The sequence below is a fragment of the Pleurodeles waltl genome, chromosome 12, assembly GCF_031143425.1.
Source record: "Pleurodeles waltl isolate 20211129_DDA chromosome 12, aPleWal1.hap1.20221129, whole genome shotgun sequence".
NCBI classification, from domain to species: domain Eukaryota; kingdom Metazoa; phylum Chordata; class Amphibia; order Caudata; family Salamandridae; genus Pleurodeles; species Pleurodeles waltl.
In genome coordinates this window covers 245,672,306-245,685,333 of record NC_090451.1, presented here as the reverse complement: position 1 = coordinate 245,685,333, position 13,028 = coordinate 245,672,306, and the positions used below count along the sequence as shown (strand labels likewise).

The following is a 13,028-nucleotide window of genomic DNA, read 5'->3' as shown; positions in this document are numbered from 1 at the left end:
TCCTCAGTGACTTGCTATATCCCCATAGCTGAGGGAACATAATCCTTCATTTATCCAAACCCAGTGTTCAGATCCTATGCTGCACAATAGATTTTGCTGTAAATAACTCTGTACCCTTGAAGATGTATAGATGAATAAACTAATCAAACCCTGCTTTTTTTTACAGGTTTATCACATGGGAAGTACCATAGGAAAGCACACGGAGAGCAACCAAAGTAAAGTGACCAGCACAAAACACAGTAATACAGAAACAAACCAGCATAAGATTTTTGTACTGAACACCAAGAACCCAAGACAATTCAAACTAACCTTAAGGGTGTTATAAAAAATAGATGGAAAAACATCAATATTATCTCAAAAACTCTGCAGCTATTGTAGAAATACCAATGTGATAATAAAACATTTTCTAGCATTTACAATAAGAATTTTCAATTCTATTAAAGACACAGAGGTGAGGATTAAGCTTCCCTTTCTACTTTAATCTTTACAGCAGACAAACAAAATTTTAAACTCAAAATACTATATTTCCCATGAACACTCATAGTCACCGGCACCAATCATAGAGCCCTCTGTCCTATATAACTCCAAAATGCCATCTTATGTCCTCCACTCCAGAATCCGAAAAGGATAGGATCAACAACAAACTTGACAAATCATAAGACTCAATTGGAGTCCAACTCGAAGACCCTAGATCCAGGGCGCCTATTACCTCTTCTGAAGATGAAAAATGTCTGCCTAGGCCAAGACCCACAGAAGGAGAACTTACAACACCTCACCAACTCATCCAAAGTTACGGTTACTTCTCATTGTTTTCTGTGAGGAAAGAGACCACTGAAGCCGTAATCTCTAGCCCTCATAACGGAAAATTCCACAACATCGAATATATATCAGGGTGGGAACTTATAACATTAGCAATTATAACATCAAACAGTATAAATGCATATATACACAAATCTAGGGTGGGATGATCCTTGCCTTCTTGTCCTTAATAGAATTATTGCCAGGGAAAGATTAATAATAAACTGACCTGGAATTGGATTTAGCCCTCCTGGTGCTAAAGAAGGAAACCCCTTCGGGAGAGAAAACTCTACCCGAGAAATATAATGCTCATTTATCAGATATTCTTTAGAAGAATATTAAACTCAGAAGCACAGTCGGCTTGGCGGACAATTGTTTATTAATATTTATTATCCAGCCAATTTTCCTAAGAGTTAAGGACTCTATTGAGGTCCCACAAAACTGAATACCTCAGTTGAGGGGGGGTTTGGACATTCGACTTCAAAGCTTGCACACCACCGGATGTTCATCAATTGGTTTACCATGCAATGGGAAAAGGCCCACAAAAATTGCAGATCTAAAATTATTAACTGTCTGACAGGCAATACCAGCAGAAACCAAAGAAGATAAAACATTTATGACTAAACAGCAATTTGCTCCAATGGGATCAGCAACTTGTTCACAGCACCGAACACACCAGCACTGCCATGCTAAGGCGTAGCGTTTATGTATACTGGCGGACCAGGCATGTCCAATGAAGGCTGCAGCATCTTGTGAAATGTCTGGGAGACGCCATCTCTCCTGGAAACAATCCATGCCAAAAGTGAGAGGTGTCCCAAGAGGGTAGGAGGATGAGGCTGCCTCCCACTGGGTCCAACAACAGGTTCCAGTTGAATTAAATCAATGCCGGGTAAGTATATGTCAATTCGAGGATTATTGGAAAGTACCCTGGGAATCGTCATGAATGGGGGAAAGTATAACTCAAAGTGGGACCAGTCTTCAAGGAAACCATCCATTGCCTGCGCTTCCAGATCCCGGCACCAACTGAGGAATGTAAGGAGCTGCTAATTTAGTTGAGAGGCAAACTGATCCACAGAGCATGGACCCCGCCGGCAATGTATCTATCGCATTGAAGATCTTCGGGTGAATGTCATTCCCCAATGGTCTTTAGATGATCCGGAAGATATTCTGCCACCACCAAGATCCGATGTTGAAGGAAAAAGTGCCAAAAGTTGTTGGCTATTGCCGCGAGGAGATGAGATTTGGTACCACTCAATTTGTTGACATACCATCCTGCATATATGTTGTCTATTTAAAGAAAGACGCAACAGTCAGTCCTCTCCAGGGAGAGACTCTGTATTGTAAAAGAGCCCACTAAGAGTTCCAGACAACTGATGTGGAAGGAAAGTTCCAACTTGGACCAGCAGCCCCCCACCCCCCATGGAGATAGGACTGCATCTTGCACCCCTGCCCCACCAACTGGCAAACAATTCGATAACTATCTCCGGAGCAGATCAAATGATTGCCTGCCATCCCAGGCGTCCACAAACCCAACCTCCAACAAACTGACTTGCTCCAAATAATTGAGGCCTTTTCGGAGGTGTGGAATCTTGAGCCTTGAAGGGCCCAGTAGTGGAGCGGGCCCGGGAAGATGGACTGGACTAAAGATGTTAGAAGCCCTACAATCTGCGCTTTCGATCTCAAAGATATCAGCTGTTTGCACAAAGCAGACTTCACCTCCATCTTGATATTCTGGACCCTCTGAGGGCAAAGGACCAACTGCTTTAATACAGAGTCCACCTGAAACCCCAGGTATTCCAGGCCTCAAGTTGGGACAAGAATCAATTTCTAGACATTAATAATGAAGCCTAGGTCTTGAAGGTGGAGAATCATCCATTCCAAATGAGTTAACAATGTTTGAAGACTTTGAACCACAAGAATGATGTAGTCCAGGTAGACGATCAAGCACACTCCCTTTGCACGTATGGTTTCCACCACTGGCCTCATAATCTTTGTGAAACATCACGGTGCGGAGGAGAGACAGAAGGGAAGGACTCTATGCACTAGTCACAGAAACTGCAGAAAGCGACAATGAGGTGGAAAAAATTGGGATGGTCAAGTTTGTGTCTTTTAAACCTAAATGCACCAACCAATCCCCTTCCTGAACGATGTCCTGCAGAAGATGGATGCCGTCCATCTTGAAGTGCCAGTAAACAATCCAAGCATTAAAGGCCTTGAGGTTGAGCACAAGAAGTGATCCAACCCCTTTCTTCTCTACGGGAAAGATAAAGCTGAGAAAACCATGGTGGTGAGAAATGGTCGGCCTTTTAGCCCCTTTCTCTAGGAGAACCAGATTTTCTGAGGAGATAATATCTCGCTCTTGTTGTGGAATAAAACATTTAATTGGGAAGGGAAACCTTGGAAGAGAGTGTCTTAAAACTTCAACCTCTACCCTTGCACAGATTCGAGGACCCCCTGAGTCTTGGGTTAGCATGTGCCAATTGTATAGGAAAAGACTGGTTCTGCCCCATAAAGAGACTTCTGAGAGAGGGAAACGTCTCACCTGTACCTCCAGACTCCTCAGTGGCTTCCTTGCGCTCCTGTGCACTGGCCTCTTTTGAATCGGTTTCTGCCAACCTGGGCGCAGGAAGCATAGAAGGTGAAGTTGTATGAGGAGTCTTGACCACCACTTCTACCTCGCTGGTAGTAATCATGTTGCAGGTTGGTAGCTCCCTGAGCCAGACCCATGCCCCCTGAAGTGCCTAGCCCTGCAATAAATAGATTGGCAGAACAACTTCTTGAGAGACTCTTGGGCCTTGTCTACGCTGCTACAAGCTGCAACAATTTTGGACAGATCTTTAAAGAACAAAACCCCAAAGAGGAGACCCTGTGCCACTGGACCTGCATCCAAAGATACCTGATCGTTTAGTTTGGGGTCAATTTTCATGAGTATGGAGCACATACGCACAGTGGAAATTGAGCAGTTTGCATTGCCAAGTTGGCACATGGCTTTCTGAGCCCATCCTACTAAGACATCAGGGTTGATGGGGGTCTCAGAATCTTTGGCCTGGAACATCAACTCCAGCATCTCGGTGAGAGGGCCAGTGACGTCTAACAACTTATACTGACAGTTGCACCAGGCACAGTCCAATCCCTTCTTGGGATATTTTGAATATTTCTTCAGAAACAGGACCATGGTGGGGTTCACTTAAGAGGTTTCCGTCACCTTGTCGGGAATATCCGGTCTGGGGCATTCAGAACGTATTCCTGCTCCGACGTCTTCAACAAAACCTTGGTGAATGTGGGATTGAACATAATCGGCTTCTTCTTGTGGGGGGAACGTGGATGCATGACATCCCCCTGTTAAAAATCATGCATTCTGAGGTGTTTCGAGGATTCTTTATTGTGCATTTTGTGCTTATGTTTTCTGGGACCAGGCTTGTCATTATGATCTGAGCTATCGGGGTTAGAAGAATCCCAATCTCCAAGTTTCTGCAAAGAGGATGAGGCGTTAGCAGGAGGAGAGCTATAGGCATGATGCCCTGAAAGGGAGTCAGAATGTTTCTCACAGGCCACAGAGTGAAGTTATTTGCAGATTTTCTACTGGACTTGCCCTGTCTGGGAGGAGGCCCATCATTTCCAGTTACGGGGGGAAGGGATCCAACCTTGCTGGTGTGCCTTACCATGCAGATGTTGAGAAATAGGGCCCGAAGCCCTGCCTAAAGCCTTATTCACCAACTGTTGAACACCAGCATTCAGTGCTTCCACCAGATCTTGCTCCAGAGACCCCTCAGGGTTATTGTAAAATTGATCCATCTCCACATCAAAAAGATCATACAAAGCCATAAAGCTGCAGAGTAGTCACAGCTGCACCTCAGAGAAGGCTGGCAAAACCTTTAGAGAAAGGGAGAGTGCCACTATACATAAAACACCACAGGCAGGCACAGAAGTGGTGTTAATAAGGGTGTGGCAAGAGCTGCCTGCTGCACTCTAGACAAAATGCCTCAGAAAAAGTATTACAACCCTGAAGGATCACTTCAATCGGGGTGTCGCCAGTGAAAGCACCGGGCCAAAGGCACAGGTGAGAGTTAATGCGCCACTGATGTGAATACACAAGTAAGGGCTTGCGCTGCATAGCAGGGACGCAAAAGCGATCCGCATAAGCTAGAAAAAGAGAGCATGCTACAGTTGCTGATAATAAAACAATTAGTAATAAAATGCCAAATCACACATTCACATAATAATTCAGGCATGAGCACACAGTCAGCAGTATCAGCGGGCTGCGTTCAAAACACAATCGCAATAGCAAGTACAATACATTAAGCAATTAAGGAAAGTAAAATACACCTAACTGGCTGTGTAGCAGCAAAGAAAGAGAACACAAGAAAGTGTTTTGGGGTTTTATAGGGCTGAGAGCTCTATGACTGGTACATATGACTATGAGTGTTCATGGGAAATGTAGTATTTTGAGTTTTAAGTTTTGGCTGCTGTAAAGATTAAAGATAAGAAAAAGAAGTATAATCAGAGCCACTAGTCCTGGCATAAAACCTAAGGCACTGTCAAGATTAAATCTCTGCCAGGGAGTGATCTAAGCATTAGTCTGTTTCCATTCTTTGCAATCTTGGGACTCAAGAATAAAAACCTCCCAGGCAGAAATATAAATGTGAATTTCTGCGTCTGAGACAGGAGACCAGCAGCAAAAAATTCCCAAGATATTACCTGCTTCTGTAATGAACATACCTTATGTACAAAGCAGTTAGAGGAAGGTGGTTATAGTTTTAGCATTACTTTAACTAGGTCTGAGCTCATCTTATTTGGAGTGAGATATTCCAATTCTGAAATACCTATTTTATTATATTATTTCAGTAATTGTAAAAAGCAGTAGTAATAAACACAGGTTCAGAATTTAAAACACACTATCATATAAAAACACAAGCTATTTAATGATATAGATTATCATGCTATTTCTTCACAATCTCTGTTTTGTTGAGCAACACATCCAAACTTTCGTAATACTTTTCTCTTTGCAACACATGACATACAGCATCAATTGTATTACAAGAACTATACATTGCTGCAATTAGGGCTGTGTTGTGGTAGTACAATACCTGGATCTTCCTTGCTATGAATACAGACACAATAAAGCTGAGAAATAATGAGCCAAGAATCATGGAATTGAAGAACTGTAGTACAGCTACCAATATTAAGCTGGTTGCCTGCACGACGTACAGCCTTGTAACCTATAACAAAAATAAATCACGCCAAGTTTCAGTATTTCTTAAGAACAAGAAGCATTTCCATGATGTTTAAAGGGTCAAAGCTGTTTACATTTTGTTAAGTCTTCCACTACAACACAGTTGACGTCCCTATCCCACTTTCCTCTTTCAACTTTCTCTGCATCACCAGCTATGCCATTAGTAACATCTCCTATTTCTAATCGAGACTTCTCAGTACCTACTGGCTGGCATCAATGAAGTCATTGCTCTGGGTTCCTTTTTGTGTTCACTTTGCACCACCCCACTGGTGACATCATCACCTTTGAATTCCCACCCGCACCATCCACTCTGATGACTCCCAAATGTTTCTCACTCCCATTGTTTTCACTAATCCAAATCAAAGATATCGATCTATCCCAGCAATTTACCAGTAAATATAACAACAATCACTTTTATTTTAAAGAATTGCTTATTAGGTTTCATAGCAATACAATACATACGTTAGCGTTGGCTCATAAATGTGGCTGACAATGACTTTGAATAGAAATGCTACTCCAGGGAAGTTGAGACGTCAGTTGGAAACAAGAGCGTAGTCCAGTTGCCCAGTGCCAAATTTAATCTAATGAGATTGATTATACAGGGTCTCAAGGCACTTCAACACAGTCCACTGAACAAGGGCAGAATTCAAAACTTGGGAGGTAGGACAGGGTGGCTCTGCTGTGGTGACAGGCAGATTTGCATGGATATGTAGCGGTAAGAGACGTGCAGGCGGGCTCCACTTGGACTTCCTGGTGTCATGAGTGATGACAAAAGTGTGCTGGGGGTCCGCGGAATGTGGCGGAGGCACCGGGATGGGACAAGGCCTCTCTGAGGATACTGACACGTACGAATAACCAAAATTGAACGGAAAGACTTGGGGCCACCCTCTCCGGGTTCCCGTTCTGAACGGGCCCACCGCGGACCGCTGCCACGCCGGGAAACACACCGCGATCCGGCCCAACGAAGGGCAAAGGCCTTGAGTGACCTTGTGGCGTCGCGGGTGCAGCGTGATCAACACTAAGGCCGGTCGAGGCCCTACTGAAGGTAACGGCACGAAGTGACAACAGGGTGGGGGAGGGGAGAGGAGTTAGGGAAAGAAGATGCCCTACCCCCCCCTTACCATTTAATACCTAATGGCGGTTAGCGGCTGGGCCGGGACGGAGCCGGACCCATCGTGGAGTCACCGGATGCCAAAGGTGGAGAAGACCACAACTTGGGCCTGAACGCCTCTCCCCACGCCCTCTTTATAACTGTGGTAACTACAAACGCGCAGGGGACCTAGGCTTGACTTGAAAGACCGCAAGAAGTGAGCTACCTGACTCCTGTTTCCGATATTGTGATGGGGAGAGACAAGGCGAACAAACAACCCCCACCCTCCCAGCAAAAGATTGACCAGTTCACGACGCCGGCGGGCCAGCGAGGAGAGGGAGACACAGCCAGCGGAGGCCCCGCACCAGACGGAGTGAGTGCCATCCTTCAAGCCATTCAATCATCACAGTCTGCGGTAGAGACTAAGATCGGGGAAGTGCGAGAAGACGTGGGTCTTGTTCGACAGGACCTCAGAAACGCAGTGAACCGGATCACTGAGGTTGAAACTAGAGTCTCCCAGACTGAAAACGACCTAGCCGACCTCAGAAGTAAAGTGGCCCAGCTGCTGACCCGAACCGGCGAGCTTCACTGCCGTGCGGAAGATGCAGAAAACCGGTCAAGACGCAATAACCTGCGTTTCATCGGATTCCCAGAGGGCATAGAAGATGGTGGTGCATCTGAGTTCCTAGAGAAGTGGATTAAAACCTGGATGCCAGAGCAGTCCCTTTCGCCCTGGTTCGCGATCGAAAGAGCACACAGGGCATTGGCTCCTCGCCCCCCTCCAGGCGGCCCAAAACGTCCAATGATTGCGCGCTTCTTCAACTTCAAAGATAGAGACAATATCCTTAAAGAGGCTAGGAGGTTGGAAGATCTTCAATGGGAGAACCATAAAATCCTAATTTTCCCAGACTATACCCGTGAGGTCCAGACCCGCCGCCGGTCGTACGATCACGTTAAGCAGAAACTTAGAGCGATGCAACTTTCATACATGCTCCTCTTCCCCGCGCGGCTCAAGGTCCTCCTGGCCGGGCGAGCGCATTTTTTTGAAACACCTGAAGAGGCTTGGGACTGGCTGACGGAGGAGGGTGTCGGAGCCCGAGGGGGGCCTTCGGGACACTCGGAGAGGGCCCCTCGGGTTGGTCCCCTCGCCCCGGGAGGTCCCCGGAGGAGCCGGAGGCGCACCAGATCCCGGAGAGGGAGACCGAAAGACACAAACACCTTGGAAAATAATGAGGAAATCCGAGACTTTGGCTCACAAACAGAGAGGGAACCCGCGGAACCCTCTGGGCCTCAGACCCCAAGCCAAACAATAGATGACAACAACTTGAGCCAATCCCCGGCCCTCGGTTAATATGACGCATTTGACACCCACTGATGGGAGTCCAAAAGACTTGGGATGTCAGACTTACCTATGCAGACCTTACAAGGGTCACTACAGAAGGCGCCAAGCCTCTCTAATATATGACACCCGAGACTTGGCAGGCTATCACCAATTGTAATTGATCCGACTTTATGGAGGGGTCCACCACTCCACCCCAAGGACAGTCCTGCTGGCTGTCTGGTTTTGGTTGGGTATTTGGGCGACAGATGCTTCCGGGGTGGGAGTATGGGGAGGGGGGTGGTTGGGGGGTGGGGTTTTTGAAGTTAGTTTAGATAGGAATAGGAATAAGTTGGTTAGGTCTCTTATTATTTCATTGTTATGTTTGGAATGGTCGCCCCTGGGTCCACAGCCTGACACTCAGCCCTATGTAACACCTACGCAACTCATGCCTGGCACTCATTAACCCAGGTCCTTTCCTGGAACGTAAATGGCCTGTTGGACAAGATTAAGAGGTCAGCAGTATTTAACACTCTCCGCAGGTACTCCCCCTCAGTGGTCCTCTTGCAGGAAACTCACCTCCTTGGGACTAGGTGCCCCATGCTCATGCGGGGAGGATATGACAGAGTATACCACACGGGCTTCTCCAGGGGCTCTAGAGGGGTAGCCATTTGACTTCATCGCTCTCTGCCTGTGGTGATCACAGCCACGCAGGTCGACCCACAGGGCAGATTTGTTGTGGCCACGGGGACTCTTCATGGAACACCGATAAACTTTATATCTGCGTATGCCCCCCCGACGAGACTTGATGCCTTCTTGCACTCGCTCTGCCGAGTGGTTGTGGGACTGCCCCAGGGGACCACCCTGTTGGGAGGGGACTTCAACGCGGTTCTCGATCCCGATTTGGATGTATCCGGCGAGATCACGGCCAGTAGATTAGCCAGGGCTTCGGCTCTGACTGGTTGGGCCGAGAGCCTTGGCCTTTGCGAGGTATGGAGAACCTGGCACCCTAGGGATCGTCGGTACACCCACACGTCGGCTGCCCACCGGACGCAATCCAGAATAGATCTGGTATTCATGTCCGCTCTGGACCTCTCAAGCGTCACAGGGACAGAGATACTTCCCCGGGGAGTTTCGGACCACGCACCAGTGCGGGTCCGCCTAGGTGGAGCAGATCCCTCCAGACGCCCGGTATGGCGCCTAAACGCATGGTACTTACAAGACAAAGACTACACCCAGGAGATCAGAAATCAACTGACCCAATATTTTTATCTGAATCTGGGGTCGGTCCGGTCCCCGGGAACATTATGGGCCGCCTGCAAGGCTACCCTTAGAGGGCATGCCAAGCACCTTCTCCGCTCCCGCGAGCGAGACAGGAACTCCCAGATCTCTGACCTGGAGGCTAGGGCCCTAAGACTGGAACGCCAACAAACGACCTCTTCGTCTGCCACTGCCCTGAGGCAGCTGACTATGGTTAGAGAAGAAATTAAACACATAATGCTAGACTCGGCTAGGTGCATTTGGAGAGCTTCGGTAGCCCGTACAGGGAGTGCAGAATTATTAGGCAAATGAGTATTTTGACCACATCATCCTCTTTATGCATGTTGTCTTACTCCAAGCTGTATAGGCTCGAAAGCCTACTACCAATTAAGCATATTAGGTGATGTGCATCTCTGTAATGAGAAGGGGTGTGGTCTAATGACATCAACACCCTATATCAGGTGTGCATAATTATTAGGCAACTTCCTTTCCTTTGGCAAAATGGGTCAAAAGAAGGACTTGACAGGCTCAGAAAAGTCAAAAATAGTGAGATATCTTGCAGAGGGATGCAGCACTCTTAAAATTGCAAAGCTTCTGAAGCGTGATCATCGAACAATCAAGCGTTTCATTCAAAATAGTCAACAGGGTCGCAAGAAGCGTGTGGAAAAACCAAGGTGCAAAATAACTGCCCATGAACTGAGAAAAGTCAAGCGTGCAGCTGCCACGATGCCACTTGCCACCAGTTTGGCCATATTTCAGAGCTGCAACATCACTGGAGTGCCCAAAAGCACAAGGTGTGCAATACTCAGAGACATGGCCAAGGTAAGAAAGGCTGAAAGACAACCACCACTGAACAAGACACACAAGCTGAAACGTCAAGACTGGGCCAATAAATATCTCAAGACTGATTTTTCTAAGGTTTTATGGACTGATGAAATGAGAGTGAGTCTTGATGGGCCAGATGGATGGGCCCATGGCTGGATTGGTAAAGGGCAGAGAGCTCCAGTCCGACTCAGACGCCAGCAAGGTGGAGGTGGAGTACTGGTTTGGGCTGGTATCATCAAAGATGAGCTTGTGGGGCCTTTTCGGGTTGAAGATGGAGTCAAGCTCAACTCCCAGTCCTACTGCCAGTTCCTGGAAGACACCTTCTTCAAGCAGTGGTACAGGAAGAAGTCTGCATCCTTCAAGAAAAACATGATTTTCATGCAGGACAATGCTCCATCACACGCGTCCAAGTACTCCACAGCGTGGCTGGCAAGAAAGGGTATAAAAGAAGGAAATCTAATGACATGGCCTCCTTGTTCACCTGATCTGAACCCCATTGAGAACCTGTGGTCCATCATCAAATGTGAGATTTACAAGGAGGGAAAACAGTACACCTCTCTGAACAGTGTCTGGGAGGCTGTGGTTGCTGCTGCACGCAATGTTGATGGTGAACAGATCAAAACACTGACAGCATCCATGGATGGCAGGCTTTTGAGTGTCCTTGCAAAGAAAGGTGGCTATATTGGTCACTGATTTGTTTTTGTTTTGTTTTTGAATGTCAGAAATGTATATTTGTGAATGTTGAGATGTTATATTGGTTTCACTGGTAATAATAAATAATTGAAATGGGTATATATATTATTTTTGTTAAGTTGCCTAATAATTATGCACAGTAATAGTCACCTGCACACACAGATATCCCCCTAACATAGCTAAAACTAAAAACAAACTAAAAACTACTTCCAAAAATATTCAGCTTTGATATTAATGAGTTTTTTGGGTTCATTGAGAACATGGTTGTTGTTCAATAATAAAATTAATCCTCAAAAATACAACTTGCCTAATAATTCTGCACTCCCTGTATATATGGCTGGGGGGATAAAAATGGGAAGCTCCAGCACTGGCTGGCGGCTCGCCCTCTAGCCGGCAGGGTTATACCTGAGATTTTAGAACCCTCGGGCTCCCTCTCCAGGACACCTGCTGAAATTGCACAAAGCTTTGCCTCGTACTATGCCCGCCTCTATGCAATGCACCCCCGCCCTGCCATTGAGAAAGAGACCCCCCTCTTGAATGACGTCACTCTCCCCAGGATTTCCCTGGAGGCAAGAGATAGACTGGATGAAACTATTAGCCTCGCAGAGATCACCAGTGCAATTTCCGGCCTGGCATCGGGCAAGACTCCAGGCCCTGACGGACTCCCGGCAGAGCTATATAACAAATGCAGTGATATATTGGGTCCCCACTTACTCAATATGTATGAAGAAGCCGAGAAACTAGGCCAATTCCCCACCGAGATTGACCAGGCTATGATAGTTGTGATACCAAAAACCCAACCCCCATCGCGGCATTGTTCGGCATACCGACCCATCTCACTTCTGAATATTGAGATCAAAGTGCTTTCCTTGACCCTGGCCTCTAGATTGAAAGAGATAATGCCCACACTAGTGCACCCTGATCAATGTGGCTTTATGCCCACTCGTAGCACCAGGCACTGCATTAGGCGGCTGCATCTGGCTCTGGCTCATCGCAGGACTCTGTCACACACACCCTTGGCATTACTCTTACTGGACTTTGAAAAAGCCTTTGACACAGTGGATTGGTCCTACCTTGAATTGGTCCTGCAGAAAAATGGACTCTGCCCCAAATTCCGAGGCCTAGTGAGACTCCTGTATTCCAAACCGACAGCTCGAGTCCGGGTGAATGGAGTGGTCTCCGACCTGTTCCCTATTGGCCGCGGAACCCGGCAGGGTTGCCCGCTATCCCCATTGCTCTTCGCATTAATGATAGAGCCTCTTGCGATACTGCTGCGAGGAGATCCCCTGATCGTAGGCTGGTCCTGGCCCGCTTGCGCAGAGGACCGTGTGGCGCTATACGCAGATGATGTCCTCCTATATATCTCCAACCAGGCTAAAAGTGGCCCCCGCGTGCTAGAGATCCTGAGCCTTTTCGCAGAAGCCTCGGGGTTGATCCTGAATCCCGCCAAGTCCCTGTTGGTCCCCCTACACCGCTCCGGAGACTGTGTGGACTGGCAGCGGAATATTCCAGTGCGAAGAAACAGCTTTAAATACCTGGGAATATTTATTTCACTTCTCCCTGAGTTGACATGGGAACTTAATGTTACACCGTTAACCAGGAAGATTAGAAGCGATCTCCTACACTGGAGGACACTCCCTCTTAACCTGCTTGGTAGAATAGCGCTCTACAAGATGATGATCCTCCCTAGGCTCCTCTATCTCCTGCTAAATTTTCCCCATCCCATTCCTAGGAAATGGTTTGGGGAAATGGACTCGCCAATTTATATGGAGCGGAGCCTGCTCACGGTTAGCACTCAAAACCTGCCAGAG

The 13,028-nt window shown here is 47.1% G+C and overlaps 1 protein-coding gene across 1 annotated transcript in view; it reads right to left on the bottom strand.

The window, feature by feature from the left end:
* The window catches only part of DPY19L3 (dpy-19 like C-mannosyltransferase 3), a 482,898-nt gene that overhangs the window by 207,802 nt on the left and 262,068 nt on the right, over positions 1 to 13,028 (bottom strand). The window contains exon 9 of the mRNA XM_069217640.1: positions 5,886 to 6,017. Within this exon, the coding sequence (XP_069073741.1) occupies positions 5,886 to 6,017 (132 nt within the window). The remainder of the gene's footprint in view (positions 1 to 5,885; positions 6,018 to 13,028) is intronic.